At 46.4% G+C, this 26,656-nt stretch overlaps 2 protein-coding genes across 3 annotated transcripts; one reads left to right on the top strand and one right to left on the bottom strand.

The window, feature by feature from the left end:
* Window positions 1-3,066: 3,066 nt before the first annotated feature.
* Window positions 3,067-6,138, top strand: LOC139580849 (mitochondrial import inner membrane translocase subunit Tim23-like). Of its 2 annotated transcripts, XM_071409915.1 has the most exons (7): window positions 3,067-3,494; window positions 3,619-3,677; window positions 3,839-3,932; window positions 4,080-4,164; window positions 4,480-4,538; window positions 4,667-4,777; window positions 4,891-6,138. In XM_071409915.1, the coding sequence occupies exons 1-7, from the start codon at window positions 3,398-3,400 to the stop codon at window positions 5,007-5,009; spliced, it is 624 nt and encodes a 207-aa protein (XP_071266016.1). In that variant the 5' UTR covers window positions 3,067-3,397; the 3' UTR covers window positions 5,010-6,138. The 2 variants fall into 2 exon arrangements, with proteins under 2 accessions (XP_071266016.1, XP_071266017.1); XM_071409916.1 differs by lacking the exon at window positions 4,667-4,777 and having other exon boundaries at window positions 3,077-3,494.
* A 428-nt stretch (window positions 6,139-6,566) lies between these two features.
* On the bottom strand, window positions 6,567-16,090 carry LOC139580848 (chymotrypsin-like elastase family member 2A). Its single transcript, XM_071409914.1, has 6 exons — window positions 15,919-16,090; window positions 12,437-12,546; window positions 8,568-8,662; window positions 8,044-8,324; window positions 7,413-7,576; window positions 6,567-6,951 (listed from the first exon to the last, which is right to left on the bottom strand). The coding sequence occupies exons 1-6, from the start codon at window positions 16,040-16,042 to the stop codon at window positions 6,772-6,774; spliced, it is 954 nt and encodes a 317-aa protein (XP_071266015.1). The 5' UTR covers window positions 16,043-16,090; the 3' UTR covers window positions 6,567-6,771.
* Between the last annotated feature and the right edge of the window lie 10,566 nt (window positions 16,091-26,656).

The raw sequence follows: 26,656 nt of genomic DNA on the forward strand, positions 1-26,656 counted from the left end.
CCCCCGCGATATGCAACTGTTCAGGGAAGTCAGGAACCAATACACGCAGTCAGTCAGGAAAGCAAAGGCCAGCTTTTTCAAGCAGAAATTTGCATCCTGTAGCTCTAACTCCAAAAAGTTCTGGGATACTGTAAAGTCCATGGAAAACAAGAGCACCTCCTCCCAGCTGCCCACTGCACTGAGGCTAGGTAACACGGTCACCACTGATAAGTCCGTGATAATCGAAAACTTCAACAAACATTTCTCAATGGCTGGCCATGCCTTCCTCCTGGCGACTCCAACCTTGGCCAACAGCCCCGCCCCCCCCGCTGCTACTCGCCCAAGCCTCCCCAGCTTCTCCTTTACCCATATCCAGATAGCAGATGTTCTGAAAGAGCTGGAAAACCTGGACCCATACAAATCAGCTGGGCTTGACAATCTGGACCCCCTATTTCTGAAACTGTCCGCCGCCATTGTCGCACCCCCTATTACCAGCCTGTTCAACCTCTCCTTCGTATCATCTGAGATCCCCAAGGATTGGAAAGCTGCCGCGGTCATCCCCCTCTTCAAAGGGGGAGACACCCTGGACCCAAACTGTTACAGACCTATATCCATCCTGCCCTGCCTATCTAAGGTCTTCGAAAGCCAAGTCAACAAACAGATCACTGACCATCTCGAATCCCACCGTACCTTCTCCGCTGTGCAATCCGGTTTCCGAGCCGGTCACGGGTGCACCTCAGCCACGCTCAAGGTACTAAACGATATCATAACCGCCATCGATAAAAGACATTACTGTGCAGCCGTCTTCATCGACCTGGCCAAGGCTTTCGACTCTGTCAATCACCATATTCTTATCGGCAGACTCAGTAGCCTCGGTTTTTCTAATGACTGCCTTGCCTGGTTCACCAACTACTTTGCAGACAGAGTTCAGTGTGTCAAATCGGAGGGCATGTTGTCCGGTCCTCTGGCAGTCTCTATGGGGGTACCACAGGGTTCAATTCTCGGGCCGACTCTTTTCTCTGTATACATCAATGATGTTGCTCTTGCTGCGGGCGATTCCCTGATCCACCTCTACGCAGACGACACCATTCTATATACTTCCGGCCCTTCCTTGGACACTGTGCTATCTAACCTCCAAACGAGCTTCAATGCCATACAACACTCCTTCCGTGGCCTCCAACTGCTCTTAAACGCTAGTAAAACCAAATGCATGCTTTTCAACCGTTCGCTGCCTGCACCCGCACGCCCGACTAGCATCACCACCCTGGACGGTTCCGACCTAGAATATGTGGACATCTATAAGTACCTAGGTGTCTGGCTAGACTGCAAACTCTCCTTCCAGACTCATATCAAACATCTACAATCCAAAATCAAATCAAGAATCGGCTTTCTATTCCGCAACAAAGCCTCCTTCACTCACGCCGCCAAACTTACCCTAGTAAAACTGACTATCCTACCGATCCTCGACTTCGGCGATGTCATCTACAAAATAGCTTCCAATACTCTACTCAGCAAACTGGATGCAGTTTATCACAGTGCCATTCGTTTTGTTACTAAAGCACCTTATACGACCCACCACTGCGACCTGTATGCCCTAGTCGGCTGGCCCTCGCTACATGTTCGTCGTCAGACCCACTGGCTCCAGGTCATCTACAAGGCTATGCTAGGTAAAGTGCCGCCTTATCTCAGTTCACTGGTCACGATGGCTACACCCACCCGCAGCACGCGCTCCAGCAGGTGTATCTCACTGATCATCCCTAAAGCCAAAACCTCATTTGGACGCCTTTCCTTCCAGTTCTCTGCTGCCTGCGACTGGAACGAATTGCAAAAATCTCTGAAGTTGGAGACTTTTATCTCCCTCAACAACTTTAAAAATCTGCTATCCGAGCAGCTAACCGATCGCTGCAGCTGTACATAGTCCATCTGTAAACTACCCACCCAATTTACCTACCTCACCCCCCATACTGCTTTTATTTATTTACTTTTCTGCTCTTTTGCACACCAGTATCTCTTCTTGCACATGATCATCTGATGATTTATCACTCCAGTGTTAATCTGCTAAATTGTAATTATTCGATTTATTGCCTACCTCATGCCTTTTGCACACATTGTATATAGATTCTCTTTTTTTTCTACCATGTTATTGACTTGTTTATTGTTTACTCCATGTGTAACTCTGTGTTGTCTGTTCACACTGCTATGCTTTATCTTGGCCAGGTCGCAGTTGCAAATGAGAACTTGTTCTCAACTAGCCTACCTGGTTAAATAAAGGTGAAATAAAAAAAATAAAAAATAAAAATATGCCTACCATTTATTAAGATATCATTGTTTAGTTTCTTTGCCATTCATGGGCTGAATTTGCTTGGAAAGTAATCTAATTCTGTCACCATCAATTGACTAAGCTATTCACTTTCTGTCCAAAAGAAGATGTTTAAACCCAGACAGCTTTTAGGGAAACACTTGTGACCTTCTCTCACTGGGTTAAGCCACGGAAGAAGAGTTCTCAGCCGTTAAAGCTTACATTTTTCTGCATCGGTAGGCCTACTCTGACTGGGGTGGAAATGTAGGCCTAACTAAAGCTCTGGTCTGTCCAAGAAGTGAGTGTAAACGCTAGATATGTTCTCTGCTATCCACTTTGTTTCAATTATTATTTTTGTATAGCGAAGGGTCACTTGTTTTTTTTTCAATTGTTCAGGGAGGGTTTAGGTCAAATATATTTTGTTCAAACAGGTCTGATTTTCACCATGTAACCCTTATTATAAATAACGTTCACTTCCTAATGAGACTCTCAGGGGAACGTTCTCTAAAGTTGTAAGAACTGTTGTTGTTAGCTGGGTTGTTATACTCTTTGGTCTGGTCTTTTGGTAACAGATGAGCGCTTTAATGTTACTTTGCTGCCATCTAGTGCAATGTATCGTTATTTTAAGTGACCCTTTGATGTCGTGAATTGTCACACTCGCAAATGTATTTTAATATTTTGCTTATAGCCCCGTATCAAATGCAACCATAGCTCAATTTCACCCGTTTTACGTTGAGTAATTCCCCTAAATGCAGTGCCAAAGATGTGTATAACGTTGCTTAACTTTCAGGTCTGCTTACGTAATCGCCTGTCAGTGGTCGCTTTACGGTAGATCGTGGCGGTCAGAGAAGCATGATGAAAAGACTAACCCAACTATAATTTACAAAAAGCTGATCATTTCAATATCTAACTACCTACAGTAAGACAGTGTACAACACTATTGAAAGGTAAACATATAACTGCGTTTTAGATACTAGGAAATATCGCCAACGTTATTGCTTTTGGCTTGCATCATCACGTTTGGTCAGCTAGGCTAATGTTAGCTATTTAGCTAGCTAACCCAACCAGCATCTCCAGTCCGAAGTGTTCGCCGGGTGAGTCTCCAGATCGTCACCATACATGGACAATAACGCCCCTGGGTCGGGAGGGAAAGGCGGCCTCGGGAGTCTCTTTGGAGGCAGCGAATACTCCAACACAGAGCTCGCCGGAGTCCCATGTAAGTGCCCCTGCCAATTGATGTTGCTACGTTGGTGGTAGCTAGCATACTAACTAACGTTAGCTAGACATGGCCAACACTGGCCGTCGTTGACATCAACTGAGTTGCTGTATTTTCTACATAGTGACTGGAATGAGCCCCCTGTCGCCTTATCTTAATGTTGACCCCCGCTACCTCGTACAGGTAAGAGATGCTAGCTAGCTAGCTACCTAGCTAGTTAGTAGAAGTTGACCTCACTCAATGAATGGATATGTAGAATTGATTTGTGACATTCCCACTATCAAGTCGACTAAGATAATAGATGTTAACCTGTGTGTGTGTGTGTGTGTGTGTGTGTTTTCCAGGACACAGATGAGTTCATCCTGCCAACAGGGGCCAGTAAAACTAGAGGGAGGTTTGAACTGGCCTTCTTCACCATCGGTGGCAGCTGTATCACAGGTGAGACATTCCCTCCCTCTTTCCCTCAGTTTCTCTGTTTCACCTGCGCATCTCTTCTCTCTATGAACATAACTCCCCTTCTCCCATATTAAGTGTCTGCTGGTTCTGTATCTGAGTCTCTCCCTCTCTTTCCCCCTCCAATTCTAGGAGCTGCGTTTGGGACAGTGAATGGTCTGAGGATGGGGTTGAAGGAGACCAGAGAAATGGGCTGGACTAAACCTCGTAACGTCCAGTAAGCACCACTGTGTTCCTCTAGTAGTCTGTGGCTTTAGTGTTATCACGTTGGAAACCGGTTTTATTCATGCTAATATAAATGTTCTATGGCAGGGGTATTCAACTCTAACCCAATGAGGTCCGGAGCCTGCTGGTTTTCTTTTTTACTTGATAATTAATTGCACCCACCTGGTGTCCCAGGTCCCTGATTAGAGAGGACCAATGAAAAAACACAGTGGAACTGGCTTCAAGGGCCAGAGTTACGTTTGAGGGTTCTGTGGTAGGGTGCTCTATATACTGCTCTCACTTATCTGACCTCTGACCTTGCCCTCAGGATTCTCAACATGGTGACCAGACAAGGTGCATCCTGGGCCAACACTCTGGGCTCTGTTGGTGAGCACTTCTTCTCCTCTCTTCCTCCTAATCTCTTCTTCACCCTGGCTAACCCATGGACCTGGTGTTTGGGTGTTTTGTCCCTAGTATGTCTATATTAACCATGGGGTGTGCATGTGTGTTTACAGCGTTATTGTACAGTATATTTGGCGTGGCCATAGAGAAGGCTAGAGGAGCAGAGGATGACATCAACACTATGGCTGCTGGGACTCTCACAGGCATGCTGTTCAAATCCACAGGTGTGTGGCCTGTCTGTGGTTAGTCTATGGTTGTGTCGCGTGTGGGGCAAGAGTGCAACATGTAGTGCCCTAGAAACCCCATCTGTCTCATTCAAAACTTGTGTGTGTTTCAGGAGGGCTGAAGGGAGTGGCTCGTGGTGGTCTGGTGGGGTTGGCCATGTCTGGTGCCTACGCTCTCTACAGTAACTGGGACCATATCAGAGGCGGCTCCTCTTCTTCAAATCTCTACTGAACACATCCCTAGCTATTGCGTTTCATCCAAAATTCCACCCTATTCCTTACTTGGTGTACTACTTTTGGCCAGAGTCTCAGGGAATAGGTTACCAATATTCAAACACTCCCACAAATATCACCAGCCCCTCCCCTTGTTCACTTCCTGACTTGAGAGGGTTCTGGGGTATTGGAGGCATGACTGAGACATCATTAAACCATGGACTAAATGACCTCCAAGAAACAGCCCTCTCTACACACAACTGCCCTTGCTGCCCCCCCCAGCCCTGTCCTTCTGGGTTACCTCCCTTCTCACCCACACAGATCTGAAAAGGCCTCACGCTATTTCCAAGGGGTTTATGTGTTATTGTATTGGGAACTGTTTTTAGAAATGTATCTTTTGTTATATTATTGAATGCTACGTCTAGTAGCCTGGAAGAGGGAAAAGAGTCATGTAAAAGTATGTCCATGTTAAGAGTATATGCTAAGTAAATGGATACTGGGGCCCTGTTGTAATCATTTTTACATGCCTCCTCCCTCCCTGTGAAGTAATCACTGATCTGACATGACTGGAGTGAAGAAAACAATTCAGTGGAAATCGGTTTACAGCTATCCACTCATGTCTGGTCAGTGATAACTTCAAGGAGGGGAAGGGTGGATGTATCTGAACATGTCGGCTGGTGTTACTGACTGGTTATTTTACGAGGTTGCCCACTTGTTAGCCCCCTGAGGTAAAGCCAAATGGTTAGTACAGGGAGTGAATGCAAGGTTACTCATCTAAGCATGGTTCATTGAACCACCTCTGCAACACTGGTCTAAGACCCAACCAGAGAGCTGCTGGAAGCCATGATTGTAGTCCTCTGCTTTCATGTGACTGTGGGTTGTAGTCCTTCAGATACAGAACAAGACTTCTCATGAAGCTGAAGAGCAAAGAGACATTCATCCCAGCACACACCCTACCAAGGCCTTACAATCAATACTGTTGTAATGTATTTATTCATAGTGGGTACTATTTTCCTGTTAAGAGTTGGAGTCGATGCTGGCCTTTCTAAAAGTTACTTCCAAACAATACTGGAAGTGTCTGTATCTCTTTGTGTCCTTGCCTGTTAAGCCCACTGTAAGAACAATACAACAAACATTCAAAATGAGAATATGTTGCCTTGGGTCTTTGTCAGTTGTGCTCATGCTGTTTGTGTGGTGAAAGCCTGTAGGTGGGGTTAGGGGTGGGATATGCTATTGTGACTGACTGGGTTTGAACCCAGATTGTGTGCCCGCTACACTATTGGTATCAGTCAGTAAGCTAAACTAACAACAGTAGTGTTCTACAGTATATTCGAAAGAAGAGGTTCACAATGTTCTGCTTTTTCTGCCAACTTCATTGGCTGACAGACTGCATGATGGGAGTTATAGTCAGGAAAGAGTACAACCAGGAAGTGGAACATTGGTTGGGGATGCGGTGGAGGTCAAGGTGTCATACGTGCCATACAAATTGCAGATACTGTATGTTCCTTTGCATAGAGTAGAGTACTTTCAGAGACACAAATCCTGAATAACACAGAATTTAACACAGATTACAGCATCGTGACAGGTGGCTTGATTTAATGAAATGCTGATGATCAGTACAATGTTGATTGTAAAATGTCTATATTCAAATTTTGTCTGATGTCACTAGTGACTCACAGGTTATGGACACAGAGGAGAGGGGGTGTGGCCTGAGGCAATATGGTATCTCGCACAAAAAATAAATGCTATAGTTTTGGGGGCGTGGAGGGGTTGTGTGTGGTCTAGTGCATGAAGATGTCTCTGATGCGCGTAGCCTCGATCCAAGGGATGTAATTGGCGGTGCGGGTGAACACGCTGGGCTTGTTCTCCACGGTGCAGCCAATGGGGCCAAAGCTCACCACACCGTGCACCTCCCACCTGTCGCGCCCCAACTGGCACAGCAGAGGACCGCCCGAGTCACCCTAAGAGGAGAGGGGGGTATAAAACATTGTTAGATCACATTCCTATGTTAATACTAATGCTGTGTTTATAACATCTCGTAAATGTGTAAATACCAGCATGCAACTAGGAAAAATCTATTTAAACGCCCCTCCAATTGGTAATATCTAGTGGGGAAATCATCTATGATCTCTGAGCTCTGGCTTCTCCCACATGCTGAACTCTGCAGTTAAATGCAACAAACCATTATTATTATTATTTTTTAAAGATCTATTCATGTATTTTTAACACTATAATTTATTTTACGAGCATGATAGCTGTACTTTTAGTTTATGGTTGACGCAGCTTGTTTGACATTAGCCAATCGGCGTACTCAGTACAAGTATGTAATTCTTCCTCCACCCTTTCTCATTCGGTCTTTCCCACTCCTCCCTCTATCCCACCCTTCCTCAGTCCCCTCCTTCCCTACCCTCCCTTTCTCTACCTGGCAGGCAGCAGGTGGTCCTTCTGTGTCTCTGAAGCCGGCACAGATCATGGAGTCCCTGACGCGGTCTCCCCAGAACTTCTTCTGACGGCAGGTCTTGATGTCGATGATGGGCAGACGGGCCTGGTTCAGAGCCTCAGCCAGAGACACGTTCTCCTTCCCACCTGATACACAGACAGGGACACACCACAGGATTACCTTTAGGCAACATACTTGTTTCATGCCTATTGAACGCACCCCTTGTCAATGCTCTTTTGTCTACAATCTTAGTTCTAACATAAGTGGTCATAGGGAGAATCTCAATTGCATACTCCTCGCGTCCTCACTCCACACCTTTTTTTCAAAACCCATTGGATGAGAAAGCCAGAGGTCCCTCCCCTCTGATCGTCTCCTCCAATGGGTTTTAAAAAGGAGGCGAGAGGATACGAGGAGTATGCAATGAGATTCTCCCAGTGTCTCCATTCAGCCTCCCCCTCCTTACCCTGTGTGCCTCCCCAGCCTCCTCTCCTCCCCCTTTCATCCCCCCTTAACCTGAGTGTCTACCCAGCCAACCGCACCTTTCTCCCCCTCTCCTCTCAGTCCTCATCTCTAGTTTCATCCAACCTCCTCCCCCTTAATCATCCCTCCTTACCCCGAGTGTCTCCCCAGCCGGTCACCCAGCAGTATTGTCCTGGCTTCAGGCTGATCTGTTTGCGCGGCAGGCATGCATAGCGTATGTGGTTGGTGGGCACGATGTCGGTGGCAGCCTTGACCAGGGCGATATCGTAATCCAACTCGCTGTGCATGGGGTAACGGAAGTGCTCGTGACGATATATCCTCTTCACCGGGATAGCCTTCTCGGGTGTTTCGGAACGTTTCAGCTGGTGCTTCCCCAGGACAATCCTCCAACTCCCAGCATCCTCGGCTTTACCCCTGAGACACACAGCATGGTGGGTAACTGAGTTCACGCAGGGTTCAGAATGTAACTATCTGTCACATTACACACAGGTAGTCTACTAGTCCTTTTTGGTGGTTTCTCAAGATGTATTGTCTCTTTCTAGTCTAAACATAGTTATGGTGAATGGGTTAGACCGTGGTCCTTTTGAGACAAGTGTTTCATTTTTAGCTCAATCCAATAATGTTGTGTGCTACCACTCACGGAATGGCAAGTCTTACTTCTGGAAGCAGTGAGCAGCAGTGAGGACCCAGTTCTTGTGGATGAGAGTTCCTCCACAGACATGGATGTAGTGCTTACTGCCTCTGGGACGAACCTGAGACACACAGAACACACACATTTGCCATCAACCCACAGGCAAGACCTTCCACTTAAAGTAACTGTCCAGTCTTTTCAGATTTATATGAAATATGCACTACATTTAATTGCAATATGAGTGAAATAGTTTTCCTTCCAATTAAAAAAAAATTAAGTATATAAAATGCAGCTCTTCTGTGTTGGTATGGTGTATGCGTACCTCAACAATAGAATGGTGTGAGCATATGAATACCAGTGGCGGTCGGTGCGTAAATTTCGGTGTTCCTCAAGGTTCCGTTTTAGGACCACTATTGTTTTCACTATATACACTGCTCAAAAAAATAAAGGGAACACTAAAATAACACATCCTAGATCTGAATGAATGAAATATTCTTATTAAATACTTTTTTCTTTACATAGTTGAATGTGCTGACAACAAAATCACACAAAAATTATCAATGGAAATCAAATTTATCAACCCATGGAGGTCTGGATTTGGAGTCACACTCAAAATTAAAGTGGAAAACCACACTACAGGCTGATCCAACTTTGATGTAATGTCCTTAAAACAAGTCAAAATGAGGCTCAGTAGTGTGTGTGGCCTCCACGTGCCTGTATGACCTCCCTACAACGCCTGGGCATGCTCCTGATGAGGTGGCGGATGGAAACGGGCGGGCCAGTCCATAGCATCAATGCCTTCCTCTTGCAGGAACTGCTGACACACTCCAGCCACATGAGGTCTATCATTGTCTTGCATTAGGAGGAACCCAGGGCCAACCGCACCAGCATATGGTCTCACAAGGGGTCTGAGGATCTCATCTCGGTACCTAATGGCAGTCAGGCTACCTCTGGCGAGCACATGGAGGGCTGTGCGGCCCCCAAAGAAATGCCACCCCACACCATGACTGACCCACCGCCAAACCGGTCATGCTGGAGGATGTTGCAGGCAGCAGAACGTTCTCTACGGCGTCTCCAGACTCTGTCACGTCTGATGTACTGGCCTGTCTCCTGGTAGCGCCTCCATGCTCTGGACACTACGCTGACAGACACAGCAAACCTTCTTGCCACAGCTCGCATTGATGTGCCATCCTGGATGAGCTGCACTACCTGAGCCACTTGTGTGGGTTGTAGACTCCGTCTCATGCTACCACTAGAGTGAAAGCACCGCCAGCATTCAAAAGTGACCAAAACATCAGCCAGGAAGCATAGGAACTGAGAAGTGGTCTGTGGTCACCACCTGCAGAACCACTCCTTTATTGGGGGTGTCTTGCTAATTGCCTATAATTTCCACCTGTTGTCTATTCCATTTGCACAACAGCATGTGAAATTTATTGTCAATCAGTGTTGCTTCCTAAGTGGACAGTTTGATTTCACAGAAGTGTGATTGACTTGGAGTTACATTGTGTTGTTTAAGTGTTCCCTTTATTTTTTTGAGCAGTGTATAATACCTCTTGGGGATGTCATTCGAAAACATAATGTTAACTTTTACTGCTATGCGGATGACACACAGCTGTACATTTCAATGAAACATGGTGAAGCCCCAAAATTGCCCTCGCTAGAAGCCTGTGTTTCAGACATAAGGAAGTGGATGGCTGCAAACTTTCTACTTTTAAACTTGGACAAAACAGAGACGCTTGTTCTAGGTCCCAAGAAACAAAGAGATCTTCTGTTGAATCTGACAATTAATCTTGATGGTTGTACAGTCATCTCAAATAAAACTGTGAAGGACCTCAGCGTCATTCTGGACCCTGATCTCTCTTTTGACGAACATATCAAGACTGTTTCAAGGACAGCTTTTTCCATCTACGTAACATTGCAAAAATCTGAAACTTTCTGTCCAAAAATGATGCAGAAAAATTTATCCATGCTTTTGTTACTTCTAGGTTAGACTACTGCAATGCTCTACTTTCCAGCTACCCGGATAAAGCACTAAATAAACTTCAGTTAGTGCTAAATACGGCTGCTAGAATCCTGAATCCTGACTAGAACCAAAAAATTGGATCATATTACTCCAGTGCTAGCCTCCCAACACTGGCTTCCTGTTAAGGCAAGGGCTGATTCCAAGGTTTTACTGCTAACCTACAAAGCATTACATGGGCTTGCTCCTACCTATCTTTCCGATTTGGTCCTGCCGTACATACCTACACGTACGCTACGGTCACAAGACGCAGGCCTCCTAATTGTCCCTAAAATTTCTAAGCAAACAGCTGGGCTTTCTCCTATAGAGCTCCATTTTTATAGAATGGTCTGCCTACCCATGTGAGAGACGCAGACTCGGTCTCAACCTTTAAGTCTTTACTGAAGACTCATCTCTCCAGTAGGTCATATGATTGAGTGTAGTCTGGCCCAGGAGTGTGAAGGTGAACGGAAAGGCTCTGGAGCAACGAACCGCCCTTGCTGTCTCTGCCTGGCCGGTTCCCCTCTCTCCACTGGGAGTCTCTGCCTCTAACCCTATTACAGGGGCTGAGTCACTGGCTTACTGGTGCTCTTCCATGCCGTCCCTAGGAGGGGTGCGTCACTTGAGTGGGTTGAGTCGCTGCCGTGATGTTCCTGTTTGGGTTGGCGCCCCCCCTTGGGTTGTGCCGTGGTGGAGATCTTTGTGGGCTATACTCAGCCTTGTCTCAGGATGGTAAGTTGGTGGATGAAGGTATCCCTCTAGTGGTGTGGGGGCTGTGCTTTGGCAAAGTGGGTGGGGTTATATCCGGCCTGTTTGGCCCTGTCCGGGGGTATCATCGGATGGGGCCACAGTGTCTCCTGACCCCTTCTGTCTCAGCCTCCAGTATTTGTGCTGCAGTAGTTTGTGTCGGGGGGCTAGGGTCAGTCTGTTATATCTGGAGTACTTCTCCTGTCTTATCCGGTGTCCTGTGTGAATTTAAGTATGCTCTCTCTAATTCTCTCTCGGAGGACCATGCCTCAGGACTACCTGGCATGATGACTCCTTGCTGTCCCCAGTCCACCTGGCCGTGCTGCTGCTCCAGTTTAAACTGTTCTGCCTGCGGCTATGGAACACTGACCTGTTCACCGGACGTGCTACCTGTCCCAGACCTGCTGTTTTCAACTCTCTAGAGACAGCAGGAGCGGTAGAGATACTCTCAATGATCGGCTATGAAAAGCCAACTGACATTTACTCCTGAGGTGCTGACTTGTTGCACCCTCGACAACTACTGTGATTATTATTATTTGACCATGCTGGTCATTTATGAACATTTTAACATCTTGGCCATGTTCTGTTATAATCTCCACCCGGCACAGCCAGAAGAGGACTGGCCACCCCTCATAGCCTGGTTCCTCTCTAGGTTTCTTCCTAGGTTTTGGCCTTTCTAGGGAGTTTTTCCTAGCCACCGTGCTTCTACACCTGCATTGCTTGCTGTTTGGGGTTTTAGGCTGGGTTTCTGTACAGCACTTTGAGATAACAGCTGATGTAAGAAGGGCTATATAAATACATTTGATTTGATTTGATGGGTGCTTGTTTATGACACCTCGAGCACTCTACTGAGCCCTTCTCCTGAATCCAAGTGTTTGACACTGGGGAGGGGGCCAGTACCTTTATTATCAAACAGTATTAATGAACAAGCAACATACATTTTTCATCCTATGGTCATCCTACTTTGATCTGGTTTCATCTAAATATAATAACATTTGATGAAAAACATGATTTTGACTGTGCGGGACCTTTAAGTCAAATTTTCACTGAGTCCCCCATTGGCATCAATGCATAACTAAGTGAAAATTCAACATCCTGACGTTAGCAAGTAGATAAGTATGTTCATGGATTGATTGGTTTATTGATTACCTGTAGGGAGACCTGCCATGGCCAGGAGTGAGGTCTGGCCTCGTTTCCAGAGACGATCCGTTCAGCCATGTTAGGTTTATAGTGGGCCGTGCCACAGTCCTTAGGCCAGTCTATAGGAAATAAAATACACAGGAACTGTCAGTACAGTCAGACAAATACTGATCCTAGATCAGCCACGCCACAGTCTGCGAGTCAGTTTAAGAATCATCAGTCAGTTACAAAGATCAGATCTGAACAATTAGAATGATAAACATATATTTTTTTACTTCATTTTAGTTATTGGCCCAAGTAGGATTGGTTGAGGTCAGATGAAATGTGATGGAAAGGCAAAGGGGTGGCGAAACAAGTAGATTGAGAAAGCAGTGTAGTCGCTGTTAAAGGGATAATCCACACGCAGAAATATAAATCATGAAACTCCTGTCAATTTGGTGAAAGCCTATGTTCTATCAGGGAGTAAAATAACAATATCCCCATGATTTAATTTCTAAGTGGTCAATCTGTGGTATCAGGAAATAGCTATATACACTGCTCAAAAAAATAAAGGGAACACTTAAACAACACAATGTAACTCCAAGTCAATCACACTTCTGTGAAATCAAACTGTCCACTTAGGAAGCAACACTGATTGACAATAAATTTCACATGCTGTTGTGCAAATGGAATAGACAAAAGGTGGAAATTATAGGCAATTAGCAAGACACCCCCAATAAAGGAGGGATTCTGCAGGTGGTGACCACAGACCACTTCTCAGTTCCTATGCTTCCTGGCTGATGTTTTGGTCACTTTTGAATGCTGGCGGTGCTCTCACTCTAGTGGTAGCATGAGACGGAGTCTACAACCCACACAAGTGGCTCAGGTAGTGCAGCTCATCCAGGATGGCACATCAATGCGAGCTGTGGCAAGAAGGTTTGCTGTGTCTGTCAGCGTAGTGTCCAGAGCATGGAGGCGCTACCAGGAGACAGGCCAGTACATCAGGAGATGTGGAGGAGGCCGTAGGAGGGCAACAACCCAGCAGCATGACCGCTACCTCCGCCTTTGTGCAAGGAGGAGCACTGCCAGAGCCCTGCAAATGACCTCCAGCAGGCCACAAATGTGCATGTGTCTGCTCAAATGGTCAGAAACAGACTCCATGAGGGTGGTATGAGGGCCCGACGTCCACAGGTGGGGGTTGTGCTTACAGCCCAACACCGTGCAGGACGTTTGGCATTTGCCAGAGAACACCAAGATTGGCAAATTCGCCACTGGCGCCCTGTGCTCTTCACAGATGAAAGCAGGTTCACACTGAGCACATGAGCACATGTGACAGACGTGACACAGTCTGGAGACGCCGTGGAGAACGTTCTGCTGCCTGCAACATCCTCCAGCATGACCGGTTTGGCGGTGGGTCAGTCATGGTGTGCGGTGGCATTTCTTTGTGGGGCCGCACAGCCCTCCATGTGCTCGCCAGAGGTAGCCTGACTGCCATTAGGTACCGAGATGAGATCCTCAGAGCCCTTGTGAGACCATATGCTGACACATGCACATTTGTGGCCTGCTGGAGGTCATTTGCAGGGCTCTGGCAGTGCTCCTCCTTGCACAAAGGCGGAGGTAGCGGTCCTGCTGCTGGGTTGGTGCCCTCCTACGGCCTCCTCCACATCTCCTGATGTACTGGCCTGTCTCCTGGTAGCGCCTCCATGCTCTGGACACTACGCTGACAGACACAGCAAACCTTCTTGCCACAGCTCGCATTGATGTGCCATCCTGGATGAGCTGCACTACCTGAGCCACTTGTGTGGGTTGTAGACTCCGTCTCATGCTACCACTAGAGTGAGAGCACCGCCAGCATTCAAAAGTGACCAAAACATCAGCCAGGAAGCATAGGAACTGAGAAGTGGTCTGTGGTCACCACCTGCAGAATCCCTCCTTTATTGGGGGTGTCTTTGTAACGGATGTGAAATGGCTAGCTAGTTAGCGGGTACGCGCTAATAGCATTTCAATCGGTTACGTCACTTGCTCTGAGACCTGAAGTAGGGTTTCCCCTTGCTCTGCAAGGGCCGCGGCCTTTGTGGCGCGATGGGTAACGATGCTTCGTGGGCGACCGTTGTTGATGTGTGCAGAGGGTCCCTGGTTCGCGCCCGTGTCGGGGCGAGGGGACCCCGTAAAGTTATACTGTTACATTGATGCTGTTGACCCGGATCACTGGTTGCTGCGGAAAAGGAGGAGGTTGAAAGGGGGGTGAGTGTAACGGATGTGAAATGGCTAGCTAGTTAGCGGGTACGCGCTAATAGCATTTCAATCGGTTACGTCACTTGCTCTGAGACCTGAAGTAGGGTTTCCCCTTGCTCTGCAAGGGCCGCGGCCTTTGTGGAGCGATGGGTAACGATGCTTCGTGGGCGACCGTTGTTGATGTGTGCAGAGGGTCCCTGGTTCGCGCCCGTGTCGGGGCGAGGGGACGGTTTAAAGTTATACTGTTACATCTTGCTAATTGCCTATAATTTCCACCTTTTGTCTATTCCATTTGCACAACAGCATGTGAAATTTATTGTCAATCAGTGTTGCTTCCTAAGTGGACAGTTTGATTTCACAGAAGTGTGATTGACTTGGAGTTACATTGTGTTGTTTAAGTGTTCCCTTTATTTTTTTGAGCAGTGTAGTTCTGTCACTGGAGATAGGGGATAAGACACTATCACATATCATAACCCTTTCAAAACAAATACCCGCATTCCAGATCGCCAAATCAGACAATAGATGGTATGGGCATACTTGTCTAGAACACATCCATCCGTCTATATCATCATAACAACGTGTATATTTTATACCAGTGCACCGTCAGATTAATGGCCTTTCTTCATTGAACTATCGTGCCACAATGCGGTTTAGTCCTCTCTTCTCCCTGCTAAAGGACTCGCAGGCTCCTTGCACGTTGCCTTAGCAACCACATTGACTCAAAGTCGTTAGCTAGAAACGCGATCAACATGGTGAGATTCTAACTACAACTAGCTAACTACTTAACATGCTGATATTGACTTTGGCATTAGTGTGTGTAGGCAGGTACGTTTTCTAACTAACTAACTAACTAGCTATCTAGCTAGCCAGCGAGCCTGTCCGTAGAGCATTGCATTGTGGGTTTTGAAGTCGACTTTTCACATGTTGCTTCCTACCTAAAATTCACAATATATATCGTTATAACATAGTTTCCTTATTTGACAATGTAAATCATAAGAATTTGTGGTTTTGAGTGGATTATTCCTTTAAGATGAGTGTGTGTATTCGTGTGCTGGTGCCCATGTGTATCAGTGGAGGCTGGTGGAAGGAGCTATAGGAGGACGGGCTCGTTGTAATGGCTGGAATGGAATAAATGGAATGGTATCAAACACATCAAACATATGAAAACCCCGATTGACTCTATTCCATTCATTCCATTCCACCCATTACAATGAGCCCATCCTCCTAAAGCTCCTCCCACCAACCCCCACTGATGTGTACGTGTGTATCTGGCTCACCCAGGTGCAGGACTTTGTGCTGGGCCTGTCTGCCAGGGGTCAGGGTGTATGTGGCGGCAGGCAGAGGCGACACACACAGCAGCAGCAGCAGAGATAGGAGCAGAGATCCTGGAACATCAACCATCTTCAGCAGAATCACTGCCTCGCGCACACAGCACACTATTTATATAGCACTGGACAAACACATAAACACACGCTCACATACAGGCATCCAATCACCTGCACATACTCAGGCATATACATACACGCACACTCATTCGCAAACTAATATGCGCGCATGTACCTACGTATGAACACACACACATTTCCCCCAGGCACAAAGATGACTACAAAGCCCCAGTGCTGGATTGTTCTCTTGCAGCCAGGGGCTTCTACAGCAATGGATAGTGGCTTCTGGGGGGCCCATCAGCACTTTCAACACACCCACATTCCCACACACACACACACATTCATACATGCGCATGCATGAACACATACACACGGGCACAACACACTCCCTTGGCCGCAAACATAGGACAAACATGTAGGAAAAAAACAACCTCTCTACTTTACTCGCTACTCACCCCATCAGCCCATCTCCTGATTCTGTGTCACGTGACCCGGTGACCTGTACCCTCCAAACCCAACCCCCATACACACACACAATTCGCCACTCTACCCATTCATGTCTACAAACTATTACACCCCATTACCTGTAAATAATTTCCATCACCAGGCTTACTTCTACTTATCTAAACATCTACCTAACTCTAAATATTCTCCAGTTAACCTCTATAACTTATCCAAACCTCCCTAGGGCTGTGGATGGATGAAGTGATCCTATAAAGTATAAGTATGGCTTGCACCTAGGCCCAGGACTGTACCACTTTCACCATACAGGGGGCGTGAAAGAGAGAGAGCTTTGTTACTCTACATAACAAATACAACTACCGTGTTTGTTCGTTAACAGTGAGATATGACAACAGTAGAAGCAACTAGTGAGGTGTGGTTTCAGGCTTTTACTACGATGAATGACAGGGAATGTGCCTGCTCATCTGAACGGTAGCAGTATACAGGGCCTGAATGAACTGAACATACAGACTTACTCACACCACCATGGTTCACCAAGTTTACAAACACTCTGTGTGTGTATGTGAGTGTTTGTGTGTTTTTTTTGAGAGAGTGAGTGAGTGAGTGAGTGCCTATGTACATGTATGTGTGTATAGTGCAAAGTACAAAGAATAGATATGAAAGTAACATCAGTGAATGTTTTGACAGGATATTTTAATACATTACATTTTTTTTCCTATTGGAGATTATTGACACATCCATGGCATCCACACATTCACATATCCATGCTTACTGTAATGCAGTGCAGGCAGGCAGTGACACATATTGACATTAAGGGCTGTTTTTTTCTGGGATCCTGGACCTACAGTTGAAGTCGGAAGTTTACATACACTCAGGTTGGAGTCATTAAAACTCGTTTTTCAACCGCTCCACAAATGTCTTGTTAACAAACTATAGTTTTGGTAAGTCGGTTAGGATATCTACTTTGTGCATGACACAAGTCATTTCACTTATAATTCACTGTATCACTATTCCAGTGGGTCAGAAGTTTACATACACTAAGTTGACTGTGCCTTTAAACAGTTGTTATTTTAAAAATTATGTCACGGCTTTAGAAGCTTCTGATAGGCTAATTGACATAATTTGAGTCAATTGGAGGTGTACCTGTGGATGGATGTATTTCAAGGCCTACCTTCAAACTCAGTGCCTCTTTGCTTGACATCATGGGAAAATCAAAAGAAATCAGCCAAGACCTCAGAAAAAAATTGTAGACCTCCACAAGTCTGGTTCATCCTTGGGAGCAATTTCCAAACGCCTGAAGGTACCACGTTCATCTGTACAAACAATAGTACGCAAGTATAAACACCATGGGACCATGCAGTCGTCATACCGCTCAGGAAGGAAACGCGTTCTGTCTCTTAGAGACAAAAATACTTTGGTGCAAAATGTGAAAATCAATCCCAGAACAACAGCAAAGGCCCTTGTGAAGATGCTGGAGGAAACAGGTACAAAAGTACCTATATCCACAGTAAAGTGAGTCCTATATCGACATAACCTGAAAGGCCGCTCCGCAAGGAAGAAGCCACTGCTCCAAAACTGCCATAAAAAAGCCCGACTACGGTTTGCAACTGCACATGGGGACAAAGATTGTTATTTTTGGAGAAATGTCCTCTGGTCTGATGAAACAAAAAAAACTGTTTGGCCATAATCTCAAGACATCAGTCAGGAAGTTAAAGCTTGGTTGCAAATAGGTCTTCCAAATGGACAATGACCCCAAGCAGACTTCCAAAGTTGGGCAAAATGGCTTAAGGATAACAAAGTCAAGGTATTGGAGTGGCCATCACAAAGCCCTGACCTCAATCCTATAGAACATTTGTGGGCAGAACTGAAAAAGTGTGTGAGCAAGGAGGCCTACAAGCTTGACTCAGTTACACCAGCTCTGTTAGGAGGAATGGGCCAAAATTCACCCAACCTATTTTGGAAGCTTGTGGAAGGCTACCCAAAACGTTTGACCTAAGTTAAACAATTTAAAGGCAATGCAACCAAATACTAATTGAGTGTATGTAAATTTCTGACCCACTGGGAATGTGATGAAAGAAATAAAATCTGAAATAAATCGTTCTCTCTACTATGATTCTGACATTTCACATTCTTAAAATAACGTGGTGATCCTAACTGACCTAAGACAGGGAACTTTTACTAGGATTAAATGTCAGGAATTGTGAAAAAATGAGTTTAAATGTATTTGGCTAAGGTGTATGTAAACTTCCGACTTCAACTGTAGATGTTATTGCAAACCTGAACTGGAGTAGTATCCTTTCCAACCCAACATATTTTTCACCTACTGGCAGATATATTTCAATACTAACATATATCAATTTTATATAAAGTAGTCAAAAACTACAACACAGCAGTAGGGAGTCCAGTGTTAGGGTTATTCAGATGCCTCTTTTGCCCTTTAGACTGCACCCCGCCAACCTCCAGTGTTAGTCCCATACAGTCATTGGTTAGTCTTATAATGTGATCATGTTCTTCCAGTGTCATTCATTGGGGTTTGAGGAGCGAACACATCGCTTCAATGTCTTCATCACTCCTCCACTCTTCTTCCTGCTCTGCCCACTCTCACGGTATGACGACTTACGAGACAGCGCTGGTGTCCCCTTTTCCTCTGTCTCTTCCCTCTTCAGTCCTCCCTCCCTCTGTCCTCCTCCCTTTCCCTTTCCATCTACTCCTCCCTCGCTATCTCCCTCTAACTTTCCTTCTTCCTCTCTCTCTACCTTTACCTCTCCCTCTGGTTCTCTCTGTCTCTGTCCTTCTCTCTCTACCTCTCCTCCCTTTCTATCTTCATATCCTTCTCCCTCTTTTTCTCCCTCTCTCTCTCCCTCTCTCTCTCCCTCTCCTTTGGTGTCAGCCTCAGTCTCAATGGCAGCAGTCGCCACCGTATTAATCGATAATGCCATTGGGGAAGTTGCTATGGCAGTGGTCTTTCTTTTGGTAGTGACAGGGGTTGACAGGGTAGCGGTTTCCATGGAAGCGGTCTTGCCCTTGGTTGTCAAAACAGGGGTTGACGGGGTAGCGGTTTCCATGAGAGGGGTTTTGTTCTTGGTTTTAGAAATGATCTTAACCCTTGATTTGCTTTTAGTCTTCGGTTTGGTTTTGGGAGTATTTTCTGTGTTTGTGTTGTCTGTCCTGGTCTTGAGCTGCAGGTGTTTCTGTATGATAGAATAAGATAAGGTCAGAGAAACAACAGTTAACATATTAAAAACGATGAATATATAGATAAATATAGAACAATACACTACATTACCAAAAGTATGTGGACACCTGGTCGTCGAATATCTCATTCCAAAATCATGGGCATTAATATGGAGTTGGTCCCGCCTTTGCTGCTATAACAGACTCCACTCTTCTGGGAAGGCTTTCCACTAGATGTAGGAACATTGCTGCAGGGACTTGCTTCCATTCAGCCACAAGAGCAGCAGTGAGGATGTGCAATTCATCCCAAAGGTGTTCGATGGGGTTGAGGTCAGGGCTCTGTGCAGGCCAGTTAAGTTCTTCCACACCAATTAAGACAAACCGATTCTGTACGGACCTTGCTTTGTGCACGGGGGCATTGTCATGCTGAACAGGAAAGGCCCTTCCCCAAACTGTTGTCACAAAGTTAGAAGCATAGAATCGTCTAGAATGCTGAAGTGTTTAAGATTACCCTTCACTGGAACTAAGGGGCCTAGCCCGAACCATGAAAAACAGCCCCAGACCATTATTCCGCCTCCACCAAACTTTACAGTTGGCACTATGCATTGGGGCAGATAGCATTCTCCTGGAATCTGCCAAACTCAAACTCGTCCTTCTGACTACCAGATGGTGAAGCGTGATTCATCACTTCAGAGAATGTGTTTTCACTGCTCCAGAGTCCAACGACGGCGAGCTTTTCACCACTCCAGCCGACGCATGGCATTGTGCATGGTGAACTTAAGCTTGGCCATGGAAACCCATTTCATGAAGCTACTGATGGACAGTTCTTGTGCTGACGTTGCTTCCAGAGGCAGTTTGGAACTTGGTGGTGAGTGTTGCAACCGAGGACAGATGATTTTTACGGGCTACGCACTTCAGCACTCGGCTGTCCCGTTGTGTGAGCTTGTGTGGCCTACCACTTCGCGTTGTTGCTCCTAGAAGTTTCCACTTCACAATAACAGCACTTACAGTTGACCGGTGCAGCTCTAGCAGTGCAGACATTTGACAAACTAACTTGTAGGAAAGGTGACACCCTATGGAGGTGCCACGTAGAAAGTCACTGAGCTCTTCAGTAAGGCCATTCTGCTGCCAATGTTTGTCCATGGAGATTGCATGGCTGTGTGCTCAATTTTATACACACATCAGTAACGGTGTGGCTGAAATAGCCAAATCCATTAATTTGAAGTGGTGTCCACATACTTTTGTATATATAGTGTAGATTGACATGTAGAAACCATCACTTGAATAGTCGAGCTAGACACACTACAGACTTAACACAAACACACACCTGTATGGCCGCTGAGCTACGCAGGGTTAACACGCACACCTCCACAGACCACACACACCGACAGACATACCTGTATGGCCGAGCTGAGTTCCTCGGGGTCCAGAGAGGCTCCGTAAACATCCCAGGTCATCCCGTCTTCATCCCACTGCACCTGCTTCATACTACCCCTCCTCTTGCTGTGATCCCACTCTCCACTTCTCCTCCTCTCCTCCTGTACCCCCACCTTCAGACAGGACCGCCTCCTCCCCATCTCCCCCAGCGGGGCAGAGCTGCTGTCCTCCCACTCTACCTCTTCTTCCCACCTCTCTCTGGGGCTGTCCAGAGGGAACATACTGGAAGAGGGCGACACCAGGTTGGAGTGGGAGCCTAGCGATGACCTCAGGTTCAACCTTGACCCCGGAGGGGACCCCAAGATGGACTGTGAACCTAGATAAGTGTTGTAACCCATGATGGAGTTGGACCGAGGGGGAGACCCCAGATTAGTGTCCGACCCATGATCCTTTAGGGAGCTCTGGAGGGACCTAAAGTTTAAACTTGAACCTTGAGGTGACCCCGCCTGCACCCCGACCTCCACCAGCTCCCTCTGTGATGTCATTGTCCCCTCCTCCCTGAACCCTGACCCCTGGGGTAATGATGTCATGAAGTTCATGACCCCTGAATAGGCAGAGTTACAGGAGCAGTGGGGGCAGCCGTCCAATCGTGAGTCGCTCAGGGAGGAAACTAAACCTGCCGATCTCTGACCTCGGCCAGACGGACAGGTGAGCCTCGGTGACCATGACAATGCCAGGTGGGCAGGTGGGCTGGGGAAAAACACCCGAGGGTCCATCTCCACTTCTTGCTGCTGTACAGGGATGCCCAAGCAAACACCCAAGGGAGGTGTGTTGTTGTTAGGGCTGGGTCTGGGGCTCAGGATAGGGGGCTTCTCTACATAGTACATCCCCACAAGGGTGCACCCTGGTTGGGGTGGGACCTGCTCAATGCTGCCCCTCTCCTCCAGGCCTTCCACACCCTGAGCTCTACAGGAAGGAGAGGGGAAGGGGGAGGGAAAGGGGGAAGAGGGATGCTTGTGGAGTGAACAGGCCTCGTCTTTGTAAGGATTTGGTCGGCATCCTTTAGGGGTCAGGGGTGAGGGTAGGCATGATATTACAGCTGGAGGTGAGGGTAGAGGTGAGGTTACAGATAGGGGTGAGGGTAGGCATGATATTACTGCTGGAGGTGAGGGTAGAGGTGAGGTTACAGATAGGGGTGAAGGTAGGCATGATATTACAGCTAGAGGTGAGGGTAGAGGTGAGGTTACAGATAGGGGTGAGGGTAGGGGTGACATTACGGGTAGGGGTGAGGACATAGGTGAGGGTGTGTGCGTCTGACAGGGTGTGTCTGCGGTAAGGGGTGACGGTCTGTATTGGAGTTGGGGTAGGTTGTGGCGTGTGTGTAGGGTTGGGCTCTGAGTGGGTGTGTTTAGGGGTGAGGTGAAAGGGGAGGGTGTAGCAGGTGTTTGTATGGAAGACTGAGACTCTGAAGCCAGTCTGGAGGAGCGAGCGGAGTACAGGATGCACGGGGTCTCCTCAGTCATACTCCCTCCCTTCCATATGACCGTCTCTGGTGTGCTACCACTACTACACACACTGGCGCTACACATACTCCAACGCGCCACACGTTCGTTACTAAGGGGAGATCCGTGCCCGTGTATATTTTGAGACGTCTGTGAGTGTGAGGGTGTGGGTTGTTGTATGTATTGCTGCAGGGGTGTGAGTTTTGGTGTGTGTGTGTTTGGGGAGGACTGTGTATTTTGGCTGGCGCTCCGTCTCAGCTCCAGTTTTGCCCACGCCGGGTCTCGCAGATGCGGGTGTTTGGTTGCCATGACTACGTCCATGGAGCTCTTGGAGAGAGAGTAGATGGGTGAGCGTTCCTCTTCTTCCTCTTCCTCTTCTTTTCTCTCTGCCCTGAGTCCGCCTGTTGATCCAAAATGGCCGCTGACAGGGGGGAAGTGCTCCGATGACAGACGCCAGTGCCTCGCCATGACAACAACACTGACAAATAGGAATAAGGGATCAATCGATCTTCCAGCAGTGGCCTGGTTGTTTGTTCTACTCAGGTTGTCTTGTCTTGAAGAAACTGCAGAAAGACTGAAATTACAAAATTATTTCATCTTTCTTTCTTTCCCTCCTCTCCCTCTCTCTTCCTCCATAAAACCTTCCTATCAGATGCGCCCTCACTCTTCTCTTCCTCTCTGGTAACACACACACACACTGTCCAGATTAGCCCTCGGTAATAAGATTACAGGGTCCAGATTATTAGATTATTTTTTTAAACGTGGGATTGAGCTAAAGTTAAGAGAGCCTTCAGCCCTCACAGGTGACCAATTCCTCAATCTTCCTCCCTTCTGTCTCTCGACTCCCTTCTTTCCGTTCTCTTACTCTCTCTCCCTTCAATGGAGGGAGAGACAAAGAAAGAGAGAATAAAGAGGAGAACAATAATAGACTCCTGGGAAACAATTAGAGTAAATTTAGCTCTTTGAATCCTATTATTGAGTTAGCAATGAGAATTAAAAGAAAACACAAAGCCACACACCCACGCTATCTGAGTGTGCGTCCTATGTGTGTGTGTGTGTGTGTGTGTGTGTGTGTGTGTGTGTGTGTGTGTGTGTGTGTGTGTGTGTGTGTGTGTGTGTGTGTGTGTGTGTGTGTGTGTGTGTGTGTGTGCGTGCGTGCGTGCGTGCGTGCGTGCGTGCGTGCGTGCGTGCGTGCGTGTGTGTGCGTGCGTCTGTGTGTGAGTCTGTTAAACCCTGCAGATGGCTGAGAAGCTTTGGGAAACTCAATCAGACTCCTTGCTGAACGCCACGTCCCTTCTCTCCCATGTCTCTCTTGCCCAAGCTGAACTCAATTTAGAAATGCTATGAGCCGGTTTCCCACACCCAGAATAAACCTATTCCTAGGAGTAGGTTTAATCTGGGTCCCGGAAACTGACACTGTACTCATGAACACTTACTCTTTCCCAACACTAGGATGCACCCACGCACCCACACAGGTCCAGTATTGTTTCTTACCTTTATAATAAGTGCACATGTTGTACTCAACTCCTTTTCTCCTCCACAACTGACAGCAGACTCTACATTCCAACACCAACTCCTTTTCACCCCCCGATCAGTACTAAGTCCACGATGAGCCCTCACTTAAAGTCTCCTCTCTCAATGTTGCTCTCTTGCTCTATTCTTCTATTACACTCTTTCAGAAACTCTGTTCACATTCCCTTCCTCTCTCTCTCACACTCATTCTATCCTTTCCTCTCTTTCTCTGTCTCGCTCTGTAACTCTCTCGTGCTCTCTCTCTCTCTGACCCCAAGATGTAGGCCAGGTGGCTAAGTGTGTGTGTGTGTGTGTGCGCATGTGTGTTAGCTGTAGCGTTAGTCTTAGCCCTAAGGATAAGCATCTTGTCATCTCATTAGCTGTAGCTCTGCTCTCTCAGACTGACCAATCCCTGTGCAGAGATTCAGTGTGTTGGTGCATGAGTGCAGGTTTGTGTGCAATGACTATTGCTCAGGTGAAAAGTTAAACATTTTCCCCATGGCCCAAATAAAAATTACATGAATTTACTGAATGGGTTAAAATGGTGTTGCCTGTGTGTATATAGGCTGTGTGTGTGTTTGTGTGTGTGTGTGTGTGTGTGTGTGTGTGTGTGTGTGTGTGTGTGTGTGTGTGTGTGTGTGTGTGTGTGTGTGTGTGTGTGTGTGTGTGTGTGTGTGTGTGTGTGCGTGTGCGCGTGTGTGGCCTTGAGTCTGTGAGGCCCAGAGTCCTGAAGCTAGGGGTGGGAAGGCAACAGCTGTATATTACATTCAATACCATCTGGTTTCCAGACTGGAACTGTGTATTGGAATACACTGGAATACTACCTCGATTTATATTCAACTTATTCCTACCTGAACCTATATCATCTGTAGGAGGGACAAAGAGCGAAGGAGAAAGAGAGGAATAATGTGGAGTGTAATGACAGTGTAATGACTGAAGGGTCAAGAAACGAAGGGAGAGAGACATGGCTGGTGAGTAAAAATACTGGAGAGAACCCAATTCATCCTCTGTTTCCTTCCCTTCAACTTCATCTGAAGTTAACTTTTTTACTCAGAAATAATTGTTTATAGATGTGAAGAGTACAACTTATATTATTGTGCAGAATTCTGCCAAGCAGAGGAGATTGACAGGCAAACAGACATAAAACTCAGAAAGTGTTCATACCCCTTGACTTATTTTTGTATCATTTTTTAAAAATTTAACCTTTATCTATCTAACCAGGTAGGCAAGTTGAGAACAAGTTCTCATTTACAACTGCGACCTGGCCAAGATAAAGCAAAGCAGTTTGACACATACAACAACACAGAGTTACACAAGTAATGAACAAACGTACAGTCAATAACACAATAGAAAAAAAGTCTATATACAGTGTGTGCAAATGGCGTGAGGAGGTAAGGCAATAAATAGGCCATAGTGGCGAAGTAATTACAATATAGCAAATCAACACTGGAGTGATAGATGTGCAGATGATGATGTGCAAGTAGGAATACTGGTGTGCAAAAGAGCAAAAAAGTAAATTAAAACAATATGGGGATGGGTAGGTAGATTGGATGGGCTATTAACAGATGGGCTGTGTACAGCTGCAGTGATCGGCTGCTCAGATAGCTGATGTTTAAAGTTAGTGAGGGAGATATAAGTCTCCAACTTCAGCGAAGTTTTTGCAATTTGTTCCAGTCATTGGCAGCAGATTATTCTGTGTTACAGTCTGAATTCAACATGGATAAAAAATATAAAAAATGAATTCTCAACCATCTACATACAATATCCCATAATGACTTAGTGAAAACATATTTTTAGATATTTTTTACCAAATTTGTTGAAAATGAAATACAGAAATATCTAATTTACATAAGTATTCACAGCTCTTTGCTATGACACTCCAAATTGAGCTCAGGTGCATTCAATTTCCTTTGATCATTCTTGCGACGTCGCTACAACTTGATTGGAGTCCACCTGTGGCCAATTTAGTTGTTTGAACATGATTTAGAAAGAAACACCTGTCTATAGAAGGTCCCACAGTTGACAGTGCATGTCAGAGCAGAAACTAGACCATGAAGTCCAAGAAACTGTCTGTAGATCTCTGAGATAGAATTGTGATGAGGCATATGTCTGGGGAAGGGTATAAAACAATTGTGTTGAATGTTTCTAAGAGCACAGTGGTCTTCATCATTGGGAAATAAAAACGTGGGACTACCCAGACTGCTTAGAGCTGGCCGTCTGGCCGACCAAAGTAAGCAACCAGGCAAGAAGGACCTTGGTCGGGGAGGTGACAAAGAACCCAATGATCACTCTGACAGAACTACAGAGTTCTTTGGCTGACATGGAAGAACCTGCCAGAAGGACAACAGTCTCTACAGCATTTCACCAATCTGGGCTTTATGGGAGAGTGGTCGGACGGAATCCACTCCTGAGAAAAAGGCACGACAGCAAGCCTGGAGTTTGCAAAAATCCACGTGAAAGACTATGTGAGCATATGGCAAATTATTCTGTGTGCTGATGAAACAAATGTAACTCTTTGGCATCAATGCAAAGCGCGATGTCTGGAGAAAACCAGGCACAGCTCATCAGCCGTCTAACACCTGCCCTACCGTGAAGCAGGTGGA

The sequence above is a fragment of the Salvelinus alpinus genome, chromosome 7 (genome assembly GCF_045679555.1).
Source record: "Salvelinus alpinus chromosome 7, SLU_Salpinus.1, whole genome shotgun sequence".
Taxonomy (NCBI): domain Eukaryota; kingdom Metazoa; phylum Chordata; class Actinopteri; order Salmoniformes; family Salmonidae; genus Salvelinus; species Salvelinus alpinus.